Source organism: Hyperolius riggenbachi, chromosome 4, assembly GCF_040937935.1.
Source record: "Hyperolius riggenbachi isolate aHypRig1 chromosome 4, aHypRig1.pri, whole genome shotgun sequence".
NCBI lineage: Eukaryota > Metazoa > Chordata > Amphibia > Anura > Hyperoliidae > Hyperolius > Hyperolius riggenbachi.
Genome location: NC_090649.1, coordinates 473,155,202 through 473,177,839, shown reverse-complemented (window position 1 = coordinate 473,177,839; position 22,638 = coordinate 473,155,202). Strand labels below are relative to the sequence as shown.

Sequence of the window (22,638 nt, the reverse complement as noted above, 5' to 3'; positions counted from 1 at the left end):
GTGACCAAGTTGAAAAATTCAGCAAAAGTGGGTGGAGCATAAAACAGCCAATCAAATTTCAGAAATTCATTTTTGAAAAGTAAAATGTAAACTGCAGCCATTCTTACACTGTTAATGGTAGGGGTCTCAAACTTTGCGCAGTTGGTCACTGGGTGACTGGGAGTAAAACATGATTTATATACTATGGGCCTGATTCACAAAGCAGTGCAAACACTTTGCACGCCTGTGAAAAGCCCTTTATCATGCCTAAGCTTAGTTTAGGCGTGATCTGAAGTAACTCGCGCGAAGCTCCCGCGCGCAGCGCCCATTAAGCCCTATGGGACTTTGCGTGCGCGTTTGCGTGCGCAAAACTTTGCGTGCGGGAGCTTCGCGCGAGTTACAGCACAAAGCGGTGATAACTTTGCTAGTGCAAAGGTTATCACGCATAAAGTCTTTTAGGCATGATAACTGAGTTATCACCGCTTTGTGAATCAGGCCCTATATGTCCAGAGACGTATCTAGGGATAACAGCGCCTATGGCAAGCACTGAAATTGCACAATCCCCCATGTTGAAAATACTATATGACACATATATGACACATACTATACTATATGACACATATAGAAGGACATACTATGCGTATGCACAGTATGTCTTCTCCCCTGTGCCCGCATCGAATGTCACTATACAGGAGCACGCACGCTCCCCGCGCTCCCACTGCAGTGAGAGTACACACAGGACAGGAGCGAGCGCGCTCCTGTATAATGACATAATTCGGAGCGGGGACAGGGGAGAAGGACACACTGTGCATACGCAGCACAGTATGTCCGGGTTCAAGGTTATGCAAGTCGCCCGGGTCGGCCAAAAGAACATCGAAAGAGGGGAAAGAGGTAAACGGAAAGTGGTATTTGCTTATACCACCCTGCCCTAACCACAACATATGCCTATTTAACCAGGCTCTGGTATCCTAACTTTGGTCAGTGGACGCTGGGCAGTGGTGAATCAATCACTTAGTTGTTATTATTATTACCTTGTAATAATTTAAATTTCACTGCTGCCAGCAGCCAGATGTGGTCTCTGCTGGACTGCTGCCCACTCTTAGCTGCCTCTGTCTGTCACCTAACCGCCTGTTGCCAGCTACATCCACGCACTATTTCCTCCTAGTGAGTCTCCCCTCTCTCACCTCCATTAGGTATGCAGCCAATCAGGAGGTGGATCCGGGATGCAAGGCAGCGAGAGGCGTCGACGTTGCTATGGCGACCAGAGACGATGTGGGGAGCTCTGTCCCCGCAGCGTCTCTGGTCGCCATAGCAACGTCGGCGCCTTTTGCTGCCTTGTGTTCCGGAATCCGATCCCCTTCCTGGCCGAATACGTAATGGAGGTTGGAGGGCGAGACTCACTAGGAGGAAATAGTGCATGGATGTAGCTGACATGTACAATAGCGCTGGCGGTGAGCCAGCTACTACAGAGGGATGATTAATTGCTTAGTGGGGATGTGCCCCCCCCCAGGTGAGTGACAAGGGGGCTCCCATGGCAGGTGCCCTATATGCACCCCTACAAATACGCCTCTGTATATGTCCAAATCTATAGTTGTCTGAAAGTAAATCATTTATGCACTTTTCACCATGTGTAAGGGCTGGTGCACACCAGAGCGGTTCTGAAGCGTTTTTTTAAAACGCTTGCATAAGGAAAACCGCTTGGCTAATGAAAGTGAATGGGATGGTGCACACCAGAGCGGGTCGTTTTTTCCACAAAGGCAAACTCGGGGGCTGCAGAATTTTTTAGATTTCTGAGGCGTTTCTGCCTCAATGTTAAAGTATAGGAAAGTGGAAAACCGCTCTGAAAAACGCTAGATCATAGCGTTTTTCTTACAAAAGCTGTTCAGTAACAGCTTTACTGTAACAATATTTGAAATCTGCTACACAAAAGCGCTCCAGAAAAGGCTAGGCATGTTTAGAAAATCTCTCTAAACATGCCTAGAATCGCTCTGAAAATCTGCTTCAAAAACCTCTAGCCTTTTGCGGATCTGCTAGAGGTTTTTGGTGTGCACTGACCCTAACACAGGACTCAGCAAAAAAATTCATCTTACAAAAGATCTCCCGGAATGGGGCCTGTGTGCAGATAGAAGACCACCTGTACAGTATTTGTATGAACCACATGTCGATAGAACACTTGCAAAAATGCTGCTCCAATAATTACACAAGGTATGATTTAAAGAGGAACTGTCGCGAAAATCTTAAAATTTTAAAAACGTACAAATAAGCAGTACATTTCTCCCAGAGTAAAAATGAGCCATAAATACATAGGGTACTTAAAGTGATCCTTAAGTCAGAAAAAAAAAAGACTTTTACTCACCTGGGGCTTCCTATAGCCCCCTGCAGCTGTCCGGTGCCCTCGCCGTGTCCCTCCGAGGCGGGGTTCTGAGAATAAAATCCCCATACAGAGGCTGGGTCTGTCTATACAGCCCAGCCTCTGTTGCTATCTAGGGGGATTGCTATCTAGATAGCAGGGGGCTGCTATCTAGATCGCCCCTAAACCCCCCCTGCGATCTGCAATACCCCATAAATCACAGCCGCGCTGCTGACACGCAGCTTGTCAGAGCGGGCTGTGTTTACCTCTCTCCTGCATCGCTCCGGTCCCTGCCTGCGTCCTTTCCCTCGAAGCTGATTGATTGACCGGAGCAATGCAGGAGACGGGGGGAGCAGACAGACAGACCCAGCCTCTGTATGGGTATTTCATTCCCATTACCCCGCCTTGGGTTCTCTTTAAACAAAATTAGGTAGGTGCATAAATTTGTCGTTTTATTGATTCCAAAACCTTTAGAACTAATTATTGGAACTCAAATTGGCTTGGTAAGCTCAGTGACCCCTGACCTACATACACAGGTGAATCCAATTATGAGAAAGAGTATTTAAGGGGGTCAATTGTAGGATTCCCTCCTTTTTATTTTCTCTGAAAAGTAGCAACATGGGGGTCTTAAAACAACTCTCAAATGATCTGAAGACAAAGATTGTTCACCATCATGGTTTAGGGGAAGGATACAGAGAGCTGTCTCAGAGATTTCAGCTGTCTGTTTCCACAGTTAGGAACATATTGAGGAAATGGAAGACCACAGGCTCAGTTCAAGTTAAGGCTCAAAGTGGCAGACCAAGAAAAATCTCGTATAGACAGAAGCAACGAATGGTGAGAACAGTCACAGTCAACCTACAGACCAGCACCAAAGACCTACAACATCTTGCTGCACATGGAGTCACTGTGCATTGTTTAACCATTCGGTGCACTTTACACAAGGAGATTCTGTATGCGAGAGTGATGCAGAAGAAGCCTTTTCTCCGCCCACAGCACAAACAGAGGTATGCTAAAGCACATTTGGACAAGCCAGCTTTATTTTGGAATAAGGTGCTGTGGACTGATGAAACTAAAATTGAGTTATTTGGGCATAACAAAGGGCGATAAGCATGGAGGAAAAAGAACACAGCATTCCAAGGAAAACAACTGCTACCTACAGTAAAATATGGTGGTGGTTCCATCATGCTGTGGGGCTGTGTGGCCAGTGCAGGGACTGGGAATCTTGTCAAAGTTGGGGAGCAATTTTGAAATGTAGTTTTGATTTTGTGTTTCAAGCTTTTATTAAACTCAAAATGTATACTAGACCCTTGCGTGACACATTTTGGTAAGTTACAGGAAAAAAAGTTGTGAAAATTAATTGGATCACTTTTTGTGCAGGCACAGATGCCTTGACACCCTAGATGTTGCCTTTCATGAACCTATGAACACCCGCCAAACTGCACCCCAAGTGTGCTGGCTGACCCAGCTGGCACTTCTCCCTTATGTCCCTTGCCCATCAACAGTAGCTACAGGTGCTTCTTAGTATTAGATAGCCAGAGGTACCCTCAGTATTAAGTTGCATAGGGAAGGAGGGAGGAAGGCGCTCAAGGAGCAGAGTCTGAGTGAGTCGCCTTCCTATCTTTAGGCGCCTGTAGGCACGTGCCTACAGTGCCTTATGGTAAATCCAGCCCTGGAGTCCCTAGAAGTCATTTGGGTCCCTCGCCACAGCTCCAGTCCTCCCTGGTGTCCCGATGCCCGCCTGTAAGGATCGCAGATCGCGCCCACGTCAGGCTGCCAGCGGGACACCGGGTTTAGGACTGGAGCTGTGGCGAGGCTCCCAAATGACTTATAGAGGCTGGAAGAAGCCCCAGGTAAGTAAAGATGGATTAAGATGTTCGCTTCGGGAGTCCTTTAAAGTGATCCTAAAGTAAAAAAAAAAAAATTACTTTTACTCACATGGGGCTTCCAATAGCCCTCTGCAGCTTTCCGGTGCCCTCGCAGTGTCCCTCTGATCCTCCTGTCCCCACCGGCAGCCACTTCCGGTTTCGCCATCAGTAAAAACTCACTTTTTTTTATGACTTAAGGATCACTTTAACACAAATGCGGGAAGAATGCAGCATGCAACATTTACTTTTGAGTAAAAACAAAATGAAATCTCATCAGTGGATTAACACAGTGGTGTAGCAATAGGGGGTGCAGAGGTAGCGACCTCATCGGGGCCCTTGGGGTAGATGCAGGGCCGGTTCAAGTAACAATTGGACACTAAGGCAAAATTAGCCTGGGGGCCCCCCAACAGACACCCCCCGACCAAAAAGCCATTAGAGGCCCTTTGTTGCAGCCAAATTTTTCTCCTGGGCCCCTGAGCTGGCTGCTGACCCTCCCCCAATCACCTCCCAACTTAACAGTCTCTGCAGAGTCCCTGGGGAGCAACAGTTAAGATGGGGGAGGGACACCTTGGGGGCCCCTACAGGCTTTGGAGCCCTGGGGCAATTGCCCATTTTTTCCTATGGTAGCTCCGGCCCTGGGTAGAGGGGCCCGAAGGGGCCCACCCCTCAAACACAGTATTCGCTCTTTATTGGTCCTGTGCTGATAATATTCACTTCTATAGTTGATTTGAATAGTAGTGATCATTAACACACGATTTCCCATCCCCTTCTGGCACCTCTGACACTGTGGTTGTCCTTGATTAGTTTTGGTGCGCCGTATCAATTGTTATCTATAGCATACTTAGGGGGCCCCAATGCTAAATTGGCACTGGAGCCCACGGCTTCTTAGCTACGCCACTGGATTTACATAGTAATCTCAGCTGCTACTGTAGCATAACATTCTCAAGCTGGTGTAGTGATGATTATGGACAATTCGCTGAAAGTTGTAATAAAACCTCCTTTGAGATAGACAGGCAGTTATATAGAGGATAGATAGACAGACAGACAGACAGATAGATATGGATGGATAGATATGGCTAGATAGATATGCAAATACCATATTTTTTTTTTTACAGATTTCACCATGAAACCAATACCCAGGGGTAATATGCGCAGTGAGTGGATATGTGATATAACTGAAACAAGCATTCTGATTGGTTGCTCAGGGCATCTACATCACTTCCTCCTCCATTTTCTTTGCACCTGTTCTAATAAATTACTGCCTATATATACCTGTATACTCCCTTCATTATTTGTGGGTGTTAAATAGAAGCTTTTGTGAATTTTTCCAGCAATGTCTTTGTTCTCCAGTCAGAGATAGGCGTTGAACAAAAATCACCTTTTAATGAGGTTTATTGTTTCAGCTTATAAATATACAAAGTCCATAGTACAAGTCTTCTAAGTAAAATAAAAGAGTTATTAAAGATCTTAAATAAAATAAGAATTAAATAAAGTTTCTTTGTCTTGAAATGTTTGTGAGAATAGTAGGACTTAGGTGTGTGTGCTCAGTCCAAAGTCCATCTAAGAATGACCAGCGTGTGTGAGCTCGCTCAACCCCCCTTCTCCTTATTTAAATAACAACCCGAACTTCTGACGTATCAGATTCCAAGCTGCCTTCTGATTGGTTGATTCAAATGATACTTAGTTCTATTTGCTAACACATATAAGCTTATACTAAACAAATGTACTCATTATAAACTATCTACTCATTACTAACTATATATATGTTCTTACATATAACTCACTATTCTAAAGATGCTATAGTTATTGTACAAATACATTCTTGTTAGAATTCTTGGGTAACTCCTATTCAAGGTTTGAAAGAGTTAAACAGGCTGCTTTGTCCAGTGCTGGCAAAGGAATTTCCCATCCTCCAACCCTCAATAATAGAAGCCAGATGGCTAGCTACCTTGTGGGGGAGACAGTATCTCCTGTTACCATGGGGGGTTGGAGTGGCATAACAACTTTTAAGACAGAGAAATGATGACAAAGATTCTTGTACTAGACTGGAAGCAAAACCATATCCCCATACAACCCTGGTTCACCTTCTAATATTTCCAAATGGGAGATTACTTCCACTAATTAAATAACCTCAGACATAAGTCTAATCAACAGGATCCTTGTCAATTAAACTTTATCAAAATATAATATTTCATATCTCCCCCTTGAAAATATTATAATATTTTAAAATCATACATAATTCCCATTCACGTCACATTCGTATCCATTCATACTGGTCTATGAAGATTTGGCAAAGCTCCTCTATCTACAAGATCTCTGTCCACATTAATCAATTGTCTTAATTTCCTTTGAATTATAGTTCTGATATACAATTCCATTTCCCTAATTTCTATTTTGATTAGTCTATAAAATTTCCTAATTCTAAATGCTAAAAGTATTTGACATATAATACAAAATATTATTATAATAAACAAAAGGAATATAGGATGTAATAATAAATTTCCTGCAGCTGATAACACTGAAGTATTCCCTAAAGTTCTTATCGATTTTTTCAAACTATTCCAAAAAGACGTACTAGAAAATGTGATAAAATCATGTTCTACATTTTCCAATATTCCTTGCTGATGGTTAAATTTAATTTCTGCCGCATGCAACTCTTTAGTCAGGGTTAACAACAATCCTTTGTCTTTAATTATTTCTTGTGTCCATTTATCCCAGGGAAATTCATTTATTTGTGAGACATTATATTGTATAGGGAGACTATCAACATCTTCAGATATCAAAGATGTGATATTAATTCTTAGATCATTTAAACTAACTGCATTTATGTCCCCTTCTACACAGTACAAACCTCTAACTAACTTCTCTGAATGAACACACGATTTAAAATGCCCTTTAACCATTTCTTCACTGGACATTACTTGAAAACATATCTTTCTTTGTTCCACGTGTGTGATTAGATCAGTGTGAGTGTTAACCCTTTCAATCCTTGCAGTACACAGACTCTGATTGTGATAACATGAATGATAAATAGATTTTCCCTGATTAGGCAAACAAATAACCTTTGATTGAAAATGCAAACACGATGATAAATCTAATTGATCAACATTATCACTGTTTTCATCCATGGCAAAATCATTATAAAACATTTGATAATACAATAATTGTGTATTACTCACTGGAACCCCTAATATAGTCACAGGCACTAAAATTTGTTCTTTCCCCGCTATTGGTATCATCGATGTACTAATGCATTCATACTGATTGCATCCGTACCATTTATTAATCCACAAATCTATATGATTTAACGCATATTTATATTTCTTAGGTAAATTTCGTAGTATTCCTAGAGGTGTTATTCCTCCTTGGAAAGCCTGTGCTATAATTTTAAAATTTGTTGAATATTCAGTTTGGGTTTCCAAACATATCCTTGCCAACTGTGATTTCTGTTCACTATCAATCAACATTAAAGCTATATCTTGCAAATGTGATACAGAAGAACCTAATACAGATGCAGTTTGTATTATCATATGCTCCATCAATTGGTTTATATTCCTTTGCACCTTTAATCCTTTACCTCCTAACAAACCCACTGTTTCCAAATCAGATTTCAAAGTTTTTACATCCAAGCTGTTAGTTATGGCACCAATGGTTCCTGCGCCTCCTAAAATACCTTCTAGAATACCTCGTTTGTTCCTAGGGAAAGTTTCAAAACTATTTTCAAACCATTGTTCCATTCCATGTATCGAATTTGCAAGATAATTTTGGCATATTGGATATCTTGTGGAAATTTTCCAACTTGAAATATTAAACTTCCAAACAATTATCACAAATCTACCTTCTCTTAACAGTGGCTTGGTCTGGAAATGATTGAATTGAAAAGGACTTGCCTTGTAGAATTTTTTATCATTACAAATGGTCCTTTCAGGAGATTTTACTGTGATTTGAGTCATATCACATTTAGTAGGAAATCCTTGTAAACTAATACAACATTTATAGGTTCCATTATCCTCCATAGCCACTTCATTAAAAGAATAAACCAATTTAGAATTTATCCATTTTACACTACCTTTAGCACCTTGATTAATCACATGGATATTACCCTTATAAAAATTTCCTAGAAATTCATTATTTTTACTCCATGTTAAAGTTGCATTTGGAGGTAACAATACACTAGTATTGCATATCAATTGTATATCCTTATATCCTTCTCTGATTTCTAAAGAACGTGGCATAACTTTAATCTCTGGATACTCTATATTTGTCACGGTCAAATTAACTTTTATATTTGCTACTACCTCTCCTCTGGATATTTGAAATCTCCAAAATCTATTAATATCTCCTTCAGCATCACTTTTAATGGCATTACTATCAGGAAATAAGAATACCATTACACCTTCGGACAATAAAACATCCTTTTCCCCATTTTCCCCTTTCATATACTCACTTCCAGTTCCTTTAGTAAAATTTCCAGACCAAACTGCTGAGTCATTGCCCTTGATTTGTACATACCAGAAATTAAATTCAGTTAAACTACAATTCATATTTCCTGTTATTTCATTATGGATATATTGTCCTGTCAATTTAGTGAATACATTTCTAGATTCTATCACTGCTTGGACACCTATATTTGTGTTATGTTGGAAAAACAATTGTAAACAACAATCATTATCTGACCCTAGGCAAAAACATCCTACAATGTCATTTGTGGTATCTACAGTGCTTTCTTTAAAAAACTCTTCATAAGAATAGCCTTTTCCTCTGGATAGTGTCTTTTTCTTCATCGAAACTTCAGAGTTTAAGTTTGTTTCTTCAGCTTGCACTGTCACTGTCAAACAATGGATCACCGAAGTCATCAAAGTCACATAAAAAATAAACAACAAGAAAACGTCTGTTGCTTTGTCTTTCAAGGCATCCCCCTTTAATCCATTCTTTGGATTAATCTTCTTCCATTTGGATTTATGCCCAGACATGATACCTGCAAAACAAATGCAGCATCATTATTTTGTAACATACAATTTGCATTGATCTACATGAACCCACATTTCCTGCTGCCTACGAATATTTTTAGCAGAGATCTGAGGTCTCTTAATTTTAATCATCACTTGGCCCAATGTATCAATAATTTCAAAAGGACCTTCCCAATTACTGTGCCATGGTCCTGGTTTTTTAAACATTTTGACCATCACTAATGCCCCTTTCACAAATTTTGAATTATGAGGTGGCACCATTTTCTGCATATGAGATGCAGCATGTGGCAAAATTGCATTCAAATTTTCCTGCAACAACTGTAACCATTTAGTTTTTTCTATAGCCTCTCTCTGTGGAGTAGACAATCTTGGCTCCTGAGGAAACAAAAGTGGCATTTTCCTTCCTGTCATCAATTCAAAAGGAGTGTATTTAGTAGTTGCATTAGGAGTGCTCCTAATACCCATCAAAACAAAAGGAATGGCATCTACCCAAGTATTTCCTTTTTCCATTAGCATTTTAGCAATTCTTTGTTTAATTGTCCTATTCATCCTTTCCACAATGCCTGCTGACTGTGGGTGATAAGGCACATGGAATTGTTGCTTAATTCCCATGATATTACACATTGCTTGCATCACTTTTCCTGTAAAATGTGTACCTCTATCACTGGATAAATTTTGTGGAATTCCCCATGTTGCAAACACATGACTGACTAGAGCCCTAGCCGTACTCAATGCATCATCTTTTCTCAAGGGAATAACTTCTACCCATTTTGAAAAAACATCAACCACTACCAATGCATATCTCAAACCTTGTTTACCCATAGGCAATGGACCTATAAAATCAATTTGCAATGTAGACCAAGGACCATCTGCAGGTGGAGTTCTCTGCAGAGGTGGCTTCTGTCCCTTTGGCCTGGGATTTATCTGTGCACAAATCAAACATGATTGAACTACATTCTGCACTGTTTCTTCCATTTTCTCCCAATAGAACTTCTCCTTCAAAACTTCTAGCAACTTTTCCTGGCCCAAATGTCCCAAACTACTATGATTGAATTTAACAAATTCCACTTGTAAATGTTTGGGAATTACTGGATACAGAATTCCTCTCAATTCGTAAAACAACATTTGATCCTTGCAAACAAAAGGAGATTTAGGATCTGTCATTTGAGCCACTAAAGAAGGATCTTTAGCCTGCTCTGCTGCAAAAGATACCTTTGTGACATCATCATCTTTCCTGACAGCTGCGACAATCAATTTAGACTTTTCCTGTTCTATCTCTACGCCTCTCATTGCTGCTTCTTTGGCCAACATATCTGCCAAATTATTACCTTCAGACAACTCACTATCATCTTTCCTGTGAGCGGGAACCTTTATAATCGCATAAGCTAAAGGATTTCTTTCTGCAATCTCGATAATCGATTGTAACATGTCTTTATACACAAGAGCCTTGTTAGATGAATCTACAAAACCTCTTCTCTTCCAGATTGGCAAATAATCTAGCAATGAACGTGTCAACCAAGAACAATCAGTGTAAATCACTAAAGGATTCTTATTCTCCTTTTCATCCAATTCCAGCACTGTTTTGACAGCTTGCAATTCTGCTCTTTGTGCTGAGTAATGACCAGGTAATTTATGCTGGATCGCATAACCTCTCTTAGGATACCAGATCGCATAGCCTGTACAATACTTCCCATCAACTTGATGTCGAGAACCATCTACAAACACTGGTTCATCAGACCTTTGCTCCTCCCGCCGGAAGAGAGAAGGAAAAGTTTCTGAACCCTCACAAGGACATACATGTTCTTGCCCTTGATAATCCATAAGTTGAGGAAGAATGTACTTAGCATTGTGATCTACCTGGATTTGTTTTGTCGACAAAGCTAATAACCACTGATTGAATCTTTGGTTAGTCACGCCTGGCAAATTCCTCTCTAGCAAAAGTTTCAAAGTAGAATGGGGAGTCTGCAAAATGATGTTATTAAATCCCACAATATGTTCAGTTGCTTTCACTGCATAATAAACTCCTAGCAGATGTCTGACACAAACATCAAATCCTTTTTCCACAGGTGTCAACAGTCTAGAGAAATATCCCAATATTCTCCAGTTTCCACTTTGTTTTTGTAAAAGAACCACTGATATGGACACATCTGAAACATGCACTTGAATAGCAAAACTAGCCTCTGGTGACTTATCAATTGTTGCTAGTGCTGGTGCATTTTGCAAAGCCTTTTTCAAATTTTCAAATGCCTGCATGTGTCGATCTTCCCATGGGCCAAAACAATCTTTACTTTCTCCTTGCAACAATTCATACAAAACCGCTGCTTTTTCAGCAAAGCCTTCTATGAATTCTCGCGAGTAATTTACAAGACCAAGGAATTGTCTCAGTGCTTTGTGATTGGTTGGAATGGGAAGTGACATGACTGCTTTAACCCTTTCCTGCAATGGCTGTCTTACACCATGGGCTATTTTCACTCCCAAGAATTCCACTTCAGTTTTCAAAAGTTTTACCTTGCTGGTATTTAATTTCAGACCTGCTTCTGACAAAATCATGAACAATTCATCTAGCAGTTGCAAATGCTCACTCTCTGTCTCACTAAAAAGTAAAATATCATCGATGTAGGATATAATACAATCTGGCCTCGAAAATTTTGACAAAACCTTTGTCATCGCTTGACAGAAAATTGAACTTGAAGAATGAAAACCTTGAGGCAGACGTGTAAATACAAATTGTTCGTTGTTGTAACTAAAAGCGAATTTGTATTGACAACTTCTTGCCAATTTAATGGAGAAGTATCCATTGGCTATGTCCAGACTTGAAAAGTATTTGGCATTAGCTGACAATTTTGACATGACATCAGGCGTGCTCGAAACTATCGTCGTAATGTTTGGAGTATATTTATTAAGCATACGTAAGTCCAACAGAAATCTATACGTTTGATCGCGCTTGACAATACTCCAAACCGGAAAATTACATACAGAATTTGCCTTTCTTATAACGCCTTGATCTAATAGATCTTTAATTAGTTTCCCGATCGGTTCAATCGCATCTGGCGGCAATTTGTACTGCTTTTGAGGGGGAGGATCTCTGCCCTCAATATTCACTACAACATCTTTCATTGTCCCCACTTCACTTCGAAACTGAGCCCATAACTGAGGATACCTTTGTATGACAGCTGTCAAACTTGGATTGTCATCCACCTCAGGCCATTTACGACAGGTGGTTTTGACTTCTGTCATGCAAATGCTACTCACTTCATGGAAATCGTTAGGGTCTAGCAACACAGGTTTACGGTTGATAGAATCTTTCCAAATTACTGCATTGCCCAGGTCCAAAACCCAGCCTCTTTTCGTCATTTCATTTGAACCAATTATCGACTCCGCCCCTTTATAATGCCAAATATCAATTTCAGTCTGCACATAACCTGGAATTTCAAAAGACACATTTTTGCACAAAGTAGCTCTGTTACCTGTCTTCCCATCAAAGCCCACAACTGCGCATGTATTTGCCCCAGGCTGTAATGGCAAATCTTTTGTAGTGACACTGATCTGAGCGCCTGTGTCTAGCAAAAATAAAAATTCCTCTCCCTCTAAAATGGCTTTTACAAATGGTCTCCCACAATTGTCTAAAAATAAAGGTGCTACAAATTCCAAATTCCTAATCGGTTTAACCTCTGCTAGTCACGGAGTTTTTAACAGCCCCACTGACTGAAACCTGTCATGATCATCATTACCATCATAGCTGATCTTGATTTCATGTAACTGTTTGATCAGAGGTGCATATGGTGAAGATGTCTGAACTTCTACCTCTGCAGCTGGTGCAGAAGGTTTGGATTGAAAATTGACCAATCCATTTTCTTTGCCAAAGTTCTTCCGCATTTGCACATCATTCAAAAATCTATAACATTTCCATTTAATGTGTCCAGGCTTATTGCAATAATAACAAACCATTGGAGATCTTTGGTATGACTGCTTCTCCTTCTCATTCCTGCAGGGGGCAGCATCAGCTGGTTTTGTAAAAGAGACCTTACCCAAATCTCCTCCCTGCATTTCAACATTTTTATTAGCAGAAATTTTAGCTTTGATATTCTTAGTTCTGATCTGCCTGCGAATTTTGTCAATAAACGCAGCTATTTGATTCAGATTCTCTTTTTCTACCGCGATAGTAGCTGAGATAGGGTCTAAATACTGAAATTTCTTAACAAAAGCTTTCCTTAAAGCTGAATCTGACTCATCCTCTACTGTAAACAGCATGTTATATATCTTTAAGAATTTCTGTTTGAATTCAAAAGGATCAGTTTCAAGAGTCGCCTTTAATGACTCTAACAAATCCAAATTTGGAACGTCATCTCCTGTCATAAACTTTAATAACTGTCTTAGTCTATCATCCTCAGTGTGGTGTCTTTCATCACCTCCAGCTGATAAAATAACACTTGGTTCTAACCGTTTACTCATGTGACTAGGTAACCACAAACGGAACAAAGTGTTTTTCTGTAATTGAGATAAATTAAAACGGTCCGTGAAATCCTCAAATATTGTGATCAATTCAACGGCATCCAAACTTTTATTAAAAGGTGGAAGCATCTTAAATATCTTCATCAACTGATCATGTATTTTTAATTTTAATTTTCTAGCTCTATCTAGCATTTCTTTTTTAATTAATTGCCTGGGAGTAAGTGCTTCTTCTTCTTCATCTTCATCCTCTTTATGTTCAGCATTCAGGCTGCTATCACCCTCAACACATGTCAATGGATCTGGAAATACATGCTGTTTACTAGGACAACCACTAGGTGGAGCCCTTAATGGAGAAACTGATGGGTCTGTAATTGTGCCAGATTTAGTAACCACAGAAATATTTTTTCTCTGCATTTCTAGCATTTGCTGTGTCCTAAATTCTAATTGCTTCTCCAATTCTTCTAAATATGCTGCTAAAATGTCGCAGTTTGGACAGCCCTCTGACTTTTGCTGAACCGTACAAATCTGAGATGCAGATTGCACGTCTGTTGTAACTTGTGACTCCTTTGCCTCACCAATAATTAAAGAATTAAACATCTGTACTAACTTCATTACATTTTTCGTTTTCTTTTTAATCTTACACAAAGTAAATCTAGAAGAATCTATTTCTTCATTAGCAGCCATGCATTGGCTATACATAGAAATCCACAACTCAGAATCTTTAGTACATGTCCCTAAATCCTTAAACACCAAATTACTCTTCTCTGCGGAAAAATTAATAAAATCCATACTTATCAGACTCTAGTCGATGGCCTCTGGAAAACCGTCACTTTAAGCCTCTGTAGATTCTCTTGGAAAACTTCCAACACTTTCAGAGATAGGAAGATTTTTTCCCGCCAAAATCAAAGTTCAAAAAAAAATGAATAAAAATTCTTCCAAATATCAATCTTCCCCCGTGATGAAAGTGAAAATATTGTTTTCCAAGTCCTTTGTTGGCTCGCCACTATGTTAAATAGAAGCTTTTGTGAATTTTTCCAGCAATGTCTTTGTTCTCCAGTCAGAGATAGGCGTTGAACAAAAATCACCTTTTAATGAGGTTTATTGTTTCAGCTTATAAATATACAAAGTCCATAGTACAAGTCTTCTAAGTAAAATAAAAGAGTTATTAAAGATCTTAAATAAAATAAGAATTAAATAAAGTTTCTTTGTCTTGAAATGTTTGTGAGAATAGTAGGACTTAGGTGTGTGTGCTCAGTCCAAAGTCCATCTAAGAATGACCAGCGTGTGTGAGCTCGCTCAACCCCCCTTCTCCTTATTTAAATAACAACCCGAACTTCTGACGTATCAGATTCCAAGCTGCCTTCTGATTGGTTGATTCAAATGATACTTAGTTCTATTTGCTAACACATATAAGCTTATACTAAACAAATGTACTCATTATAAACTATCTACTCATTACTAACTATATATATGTTCTTACATATAACTCACTATTCTAAAGATGCTATAGTTATTGTACAAATACATTCTTGTTAGAATTCTTGGGTAACTCCTATTCAAGGTTTGAAAGAGTTAAACAGGCTGCTTTGTCCAGTGCTGGCAAAGGAATTTCCCATCCTCCAACCCTCAATAATAGAAGCCAGATGGCTAGCTACCTTGTGGGGGAGACAGTATCTCCTGTTACCATGGGGGGTTGGAGTGGCATAACAACTTTTAAGACAGAGAAATGATGACAAAGATTCTTGTACTAGACTGGAAGCAAAACCATATCCCCATACAACCCTGGTTCACCTTCTAATATTTCCAAATGGGAGATTACTTCCACTAATTAAATAACCTCAGACATAAGTCTAATCAACAGGATCCTTGTCAATTAAACTTTATCAAAATATAATATTTCAGTGGGCTACTTTAAAAAAAACTTTTCTCAAGTTTACATATACTTAAAAAGACTATTGCAGACGCTGTCCCGGGCCCCCCCCGCTTATCTTTTTGCTGAGTCATGTACAGTATGTGTGGTGATTCCCGACAAAGGGAATGACTCCAAAGTTCATGCCTTAACCAGGCAGAAATGAACCTGGCGGTGCATTTCTGTCTGGAATTATCAAAAGTGGTACATTTTTTTCAAGAATTTTAGGCCTCCAATTCTTAAAGTGAACCTCTAGACTAAAAATCTACTCAGCAGCACTGAAAAGGCTTGGTGTTTCTTTAACAGTTTCACAGCATCAGAAAACTGCTGCCTCTGAAGAAGCGGGTTTTCCCGTGAAACAGCTGTAAGGCTAGATTGTTTGTGCATTTACGTTAGAGGGTGTCGGGAGCATTAATAAAGGTGACATTTTGGTGCCCGGAGAAAACTTTTTTCCTTCTTTTACTTACTGATGTCACTAATTGCTGGAGGCACAATTGCTGCATTGCACCTGCATCTCCTGACCTGCCAGTTCCACATCTAGTGCCGATTTTTTCTTCAGCTTCTTCAACTAATACATGAGAGAGTACTGCCATGCACAGGGGAAGCGATGAGAAGGCGTGTTGCTGGCCAGCTTTAAGGGTTCATCGCTGCTCCCTGGACAGTCGTTGCAACTTGCAAGGCAGAGAGCACAGGATAACTGCAGGGGGCTGCGAGTAGCCCTAGGAAAGTTAAACTGGAGGGGGAAGCCTCTGGGTCCTAATGAGACTTTCCCTGTCCTCCTCTGCACCTCGGTCCCGGCGCTGGCTCCCCTGAAACCACAGCAGACAAGGATGTCGGCTGTGGTGCATGCGCAGTAGTACCTAACCTGCAATAATTACCTTCCCCAGCTCCAGTGCAGGCTCTGCTTTATGGCAGAAATAGCGGAGCCCATTAGAGTCCGATCTACTGTGCAGGCGAGCTACCTGCGTAGTGTTGGGCGAACAGTGTTCGCCACTGTTCGGATTCTGCAGAACATCACCCTGTTCGGGTGATGTTCGAGTTCGGCCGAACACCTGATGGTGTTCGGCCAAACCGTTCGGCCACATGGCCGAACTAAGAGCGCATGGCCGAACGTTCCCCGAATGTTCGGCTAGCGCTGTGATTGGCCGAACGGGTCACGTGGTTCGGACCCGAACGTGCTCTGATTGGCCGAACTGTCACGTGGTTCGGGTAAATAAATACCCGAACCACGTCATATCTCCGCCATTTGTCTGTGGGTTTAGCTTTGGGTAGGCAGGCAGGGTAGTTCGCGCTCCAGCCACGCTAGCCAGGGTCCCCCCAGTCATTGTGTCGCTGCTGGGAACAGTAGTACACCGCTCGCTCAGCCACACTATCTTATCACTGCATCTTGACTATTTTGTCTTATTGATGTTGGCCACGCTCCCGTGTTTTTGAATTCATTTACTTGGAACTGCCATTGAGGCTCCAGTTTAATGGCCGCTCTGCGCGCCCGCTGTGTCCTCCTGGTTTGCGGAGGTCCGCAATCTGCGTTCCAGTTGCATGCTGGGGCGCGTGGCGTGCGCGCTGATTGGCCGCATACTCGTATGAATAGATTGAGTACGTATGATGTTGCGAACGTTGTTGACACGCCCCCTCGAGAAAGCCGGAAGCAAGCCGGCGAAACATGTCGGGTCTACACGGCGTGCCGGTGTGACCCACGTGGAGTTTGCTCGTCCTTCACCACTCCAGCTTGCTTGGTTGGGACACATTGTGACACCTTGTGCATGCCTCGATCTTGGTCCTTTGGCCCGCTGGACTCTGCGGACGCTCCTCCGCCTAGCAGCCGCAGCCTGCTTACACCGCATCTGTTCCTGTGGATTACAAATCCCTTCAAATTCCATCTAAGCGGTAGCGGTCTGTGCATTCACCCTTGAATGGGACTTCTGATATCGAGCCAGTCTACCATCGACACGGATCGGGTAGAGTATATCTGTACAGACTGTGATGCTGCTCTGTTCTATGCTGCTTATGCTGCTTTAATGACGTGCATGCCGCTTTGACTGTTACTGCTAACTTGCATGCTGCGTTGACTGTTGCTGTAAACAAGGAGATGACAGCATTTACTTCTGACACCTCTGTGCCGTAATTCACTGCCAATGGACCGGTACAGGATGAATTGCAGATTAATACTTCGGGGCCAGTGAAACATTGACAACCGAGCACAGCTTCCCAAAACATACGGAAGTTGTTGAACACATGTAGTGCACTACATCCCCGTATGTATGGTGCATGACTGTTGTGGTGTGAAGTATAGGACTAGCTTAAATTACCTCGTGGGTGTACACCCTTTTAAAGTTTCATTTTATACACATTATTGGATGTACTTTTTTTAAAGTGTTAAAATAAAATTCATATTTTAAGCGAGAAGCGTTAAAATTTATTTGCAGTGTACTCCTCCTCTTATTTACCCAGACACATTTTTTTATATAGCAGAGGGACACCAAGAGCCCCAATAGTGTAATTCGTCTTGGGGACAACAAAATAAATGAGAAGTTAAAATTATACTCACAAACCAGGGTTACCAATAGGCAACCACTGTATAGGCAGGTGGGGAGAACAATCCTGACCCCACTCAGGAATAAAAAGTCGCTCTCTGTAGACAGGAAGATAGGGTAACAACCCTCCACCCAGGGTGGACTCAATGTAGTGTACAAGATACAGAGGCGCCAAAAGAATAAAAGGTAATTAAATGAACTTAAAAAACCAACTGGTTAAACAGAGGAGGCAGCGGTGGTCTTACCCCCTCCAAACAGACACAGGCAAGGACTGCGATTCAGACAGTCAACAATTTATTCGGAACTCCAAAAAACAATGCAGTCCTTGCCTGTGTCTGTTTGGAGGGGGTAAGACCACCGCTGCCTCCTCTGTTTAACCAGTTGGTTTTTTAAGTTCATTTAATTACCTTTTATTCTTTTGGCGCCTCTGTATCTTGTACACTACATTTTTTTATATAGCATTGTGTTTACTGCCACTCTGTGTACCTCGCTCAGCCACACTATATAGCATTGTGTTTACTGCCACTCTGTGTCTGCTGGGAATAGTAGTACACCGCTCACCCGCCACTGTATAGCATTGTGCTCTGTGTCGCTGCTGGGAATAGTGGTACACCGCTCACCCGCCACTGTATAGCATTGTGCTCTGTGTCGCTGCTGGGAATAGTGGTACACCGCTCAGCCACACTATATAGCATTCTGTTTACTGTTCTGTGTCTGCTGGGAATAGTAGTACACCGCTCGCTCAGCCACACTATATAGCATTCTGTTTACTGCCACTCTGTGTACCTCGCTCAGCCACACTATATAGCATTCTGTTTACTGCCACTCTGTGTCTGCTGGGAATAGTAGTACACCGCTCGCTCAGCCACACTATATAGCATTGTGTTTACTGCCACTCTGTGTACCTCGCTCAGCCACACTATATAGCATTGTGTTTACTGCCACTTTGTGTCTGCTGGGAATAGTAGTACACCGCTCGCTCAGCCACACTATATAGCATTGTGTTTACTGCCACTCTGTGTACACCGCTCACCCAGCACACTATATAGCATTGTGTTTACTGCCACTCTGTGTCTGCTGGGAACAGTAGTACACCGCTCGCTCAGCCACACTACTCTCCTCCTGCGCCTCCTCCTGTTCCATCACGTCTGCTGCTGCTGGGTTAGCGTTGCCGGTCCCTGTTTATGGAACCTCTCATCTTTATTACATTTATGACTGCATGGCGGTAAAAAGCATGCTATCCGCACGCTTCTTGTCCTCATGCAAGGCCTGGGTTGTTGTGTCTCAAAGCGTGGCCTTCTCCTCCTGCGCCCCCTCCTGTTACATCACGTGTGCTGCTGCTGGGTTAGCGTTTCCGGTCCCTGTTTATGGAACCTCTTATCTTTATTACATTTATGACTGCATGGCGGTACAAAGCATGCTATCCGCACGCTTCTTGTCCTCATGCAAGGCCTGGGTTGTTGTGTCTCAAAAAGCGTGGCCTTCTCCTCCTGCGCCTCCTCCTGTTCCATCACGTGTGCTGCTGCTGGTGCTGGGTTAGCGTTACCGGTCCCTTTTCCTGCAACCTCTTCTCTGTATTACATTTATGACTGCATGGCGACAAAAAGCATGTTACCTGTGCAAAGAAACATGACATTTTCCACATTTAAAAGACAGTTTTTCCTTTGAAACTTTACAATCAATTTTCTCAAAAACTATAAGCTCTTTTTCAAATATTTTTTTTCCTCTTGTACCCACTCCCAAGGTGCACATACCCTGCAAATTTGGGGTATGTAGCATGTAAGGAAGCTTTACAAAGCACGAAAGTTCGGGTCCCCATTGACTTCCATTATGTTCGGAGTTCGGCGCGAACACCCGAACATCGCGGCGATGTTCGGCGAACCCGAACATCTAGGTGTTCGCCCAACACTATACCTGCGCAGAAAATTGGCCCTGATCGCCTGAGCCAGATCGGAAAGCCGCTACTGCGCTGGATTACGGTAAGTAAATATTTACCTCTGTCTGGTGTTCAGGGGCTGCCAGCGCTGAAACTGGAGGACAGAGGAGGACAGGGAAGCTTCATTAGGACCCAGGGGCTACCCCCTTCTGAGGTAAGTACCCCCTAGGTGATGTTTTTATTTTCACAAATCCTCTCAAGATTTCCTTTAGACCTTGTTCAATTTTAAGAGCGGGCAATTTTCAAAATCGCCCTGAAAGCGCTTGTGCAATGATTCTCTATGAGAGAGTTCATATAAGAGCGGTTCATTTGCGATCTGCTTTGAAAAGCGATGCTTGGGCCATTGTTGAGGTGATTTGCCTCAATGGAAGGTATAGGAAAAACGCAAAACGCTCACAAAACCGCTTTGGCAAGCGATTGCATGAGCGTTTTTAACCGGTTCAGCACCGCAGTACCGAAAATCTCATGCATCCGAGCAACGTTCACCTCCCATTCATTCGCCTATAACTTTATTGCTACTTATCACAATGAATTGATCTACATCTTGTTTTTTCCGCCACTAATTAGGATTTCTTTGGGTGGTACATTTTGCTAAGAATTATTTTTTTCTAAATCCATTTTAACAGGAAGGTTAAGAAAGAAATGAAAAAAAATTCATTATTTCTCAGTTTTTGGCCATTATAATTTGAAATTAATATACGCTACCGTAATGAAAACCCATGTATTTTATTTGCCCATCTGTCCCGGTTATTACACCGTTTAAATGATGTCCCTATCACAATTTATGGTGCCGATATTTCATTTAGAAATAAAGGTGCATTTTTTCAATTTGCGTCCATCACTATTTATAAGCTTATAATTTTAAATAATATAATAACATACTCTCTTGACATGCATATTTAAAAAGTTTAGACCCTTGGGTAACTATTTATGTTTTTTTTTTTTTTTTATTGTATTGTTGTTGTTTTTTTTGTTGTTTTTTTTTTTATAAAAAATGTATGTGGGTAATTTTTGGTGTGGGAGGGAAACTGCCTATTTTAAATGTAAAATATTCTAATTGTTTAATTTAAAAAGTTTGTTGGTGCAGTTTACTATTTGGCCACAAGATGGCCACAGTGAAAAAAGTCCTGGATGCGAACGATCTCGCATCCAGGAACTAAAATGCTGGGGAGAAGTGTCCTGGGGGCAGAAACCACGCTCTCTGGATAGAAAGCGTCGGTATTTCTGCGGGGAAGTTAGATCGGTGAATGGGAATTATATTCCCATTCACTGATCGGGGGGCTAGCGGCGGACGGCGGGCGCACGCCCGATCGCGCGCACCACGCAGGGAAAGCAGCAGTGCCTTTCTGGACGAGAAAGCTCGTCCAGAAAGGCCGAACTGGTTAAAAAACAAAGTACATTGTATTTATTTTTTCTGGATTGTTTTCCGGATCAAAAGATGGAGGCGCTCTGAAAAATACGCTTACAAAACGCCTCACAAAAATGAGCAAATGCACAGAAAATCGCCGGAAAAATCTTTAAAAAAAAGCGGAAAAAAAGCGCACCGCGGACGGACACACGAGTCGAACGCAAGGTGAACAAGGCCTTAAAGAGAACCCGAGGTGGGTTTGTGAAATCCTATTAGGACACAGAGGCATATTCTGTATACAATCTCCTGCCTCTGTGTCCTTCTATAGTGCATCCACACGACCCCCCCCCCTTCCCTGGGATCTGCTGTTCCCATTAACAAAAGCACCAGGCTAGCGACATGCAGATTGTCACTAGCCTGGTATCAGGGCCAGGCTGAGGAAGAGGCTGGAGAGGCTCCAGCTTTAGGGCGCAGTGTAGGAGGGGGGCGCACAATTCATTCAGCTGTCATTCCCAATTGTGTATGAAGCAGAAAGAAATAAGAAAAGGGGTTACATGACAGTGACTGAAAGCCAGATAACTAGAGATTAAGGTGTTAGGGAGGTTGGGGGCCTTGGGGCACCTATTAGTCTAATAGCTATCAGTGTGTGACGGGGGGGCGGGATGGGGGGGCGCACTTTGGTGTCTAAGCCTTGGGTGCTGAAGGACCTTGTCCCGTCTCTGCCTGGTATTTACCTCAGGCTGCACTCACCGCCACTCTCCCGCCTTCTGTATAGCGCGGCTCCCCTCCTGTGTCCTTTCCCTCCCCGCCTCTGTAAGCTTCCTCCAATCGGCTTACGGAGGCAGGGTGTGAAGGGGAGAAAGCTGAGTAAGGCCTGGTGCACACCGAGCGTTTTTTGAAGCTTTCCGCAAACCGCTTCCGCCTGTGAAAACGCTTGGCTAATGTATTACAATGGGATGGTGCACACCAGAGGTTTGCGGTTTCTAGCAAACCGCAAGCATGGGTCCTGCAGACCTTTTGCGGTTTGCAGAATGTATTTCAATGGGATGGTGCACACCAGCAGTTTGAGGTTTCTAGCAAACCGCAAGCATGGGTCCTGCAGCACTTTTGCGGTTTGCAGAAGCATTTCTGCCTCAATGTAAAGTATAGGAAAAACTCAAACCGCTCGGGAAAACGCTAGATCAGAGCGGTTTTCCAGGCGTTTGTTGTTCCAGAAGCTTTTCAGTAACAGCTTCACTGTAACAATATATGAAATCTGCTACACGAAAACGCTCCAAAAAACGCTAGGCATGTTT

At 42.0% G+C, this 22,638-nt stretch overlaps 1 protein-coding gene across 2 annotated transcripts in view; it reads left to right on the top strand.

The window, feature by feature from the left end:
* Window positions 1-22,638, top strand: part of SLC30A10 (solute carrier family 30 member 10) — a 96,974-nt gene that overhangs the window by 9,801 nt on the left and 64,535 nt on the right. Inside the window, exon 2 of one of the 2 annotated variants that reach the window (XM_068232910.1) lies at window positions 2,670-2,698. The exons of the other annotated variant lie outside the window; for it this stretch is intronic. Within the exon in view, the coding sequence (XP_068089011.1) occupies window positions 2,670-2,698 (29 nt within the window). The remainder of the gene's footprint in view (window positions 1-2,669; window positions 2,699-22,638) is intronic. 2 annotated transcript variants of the gene reach the window in all.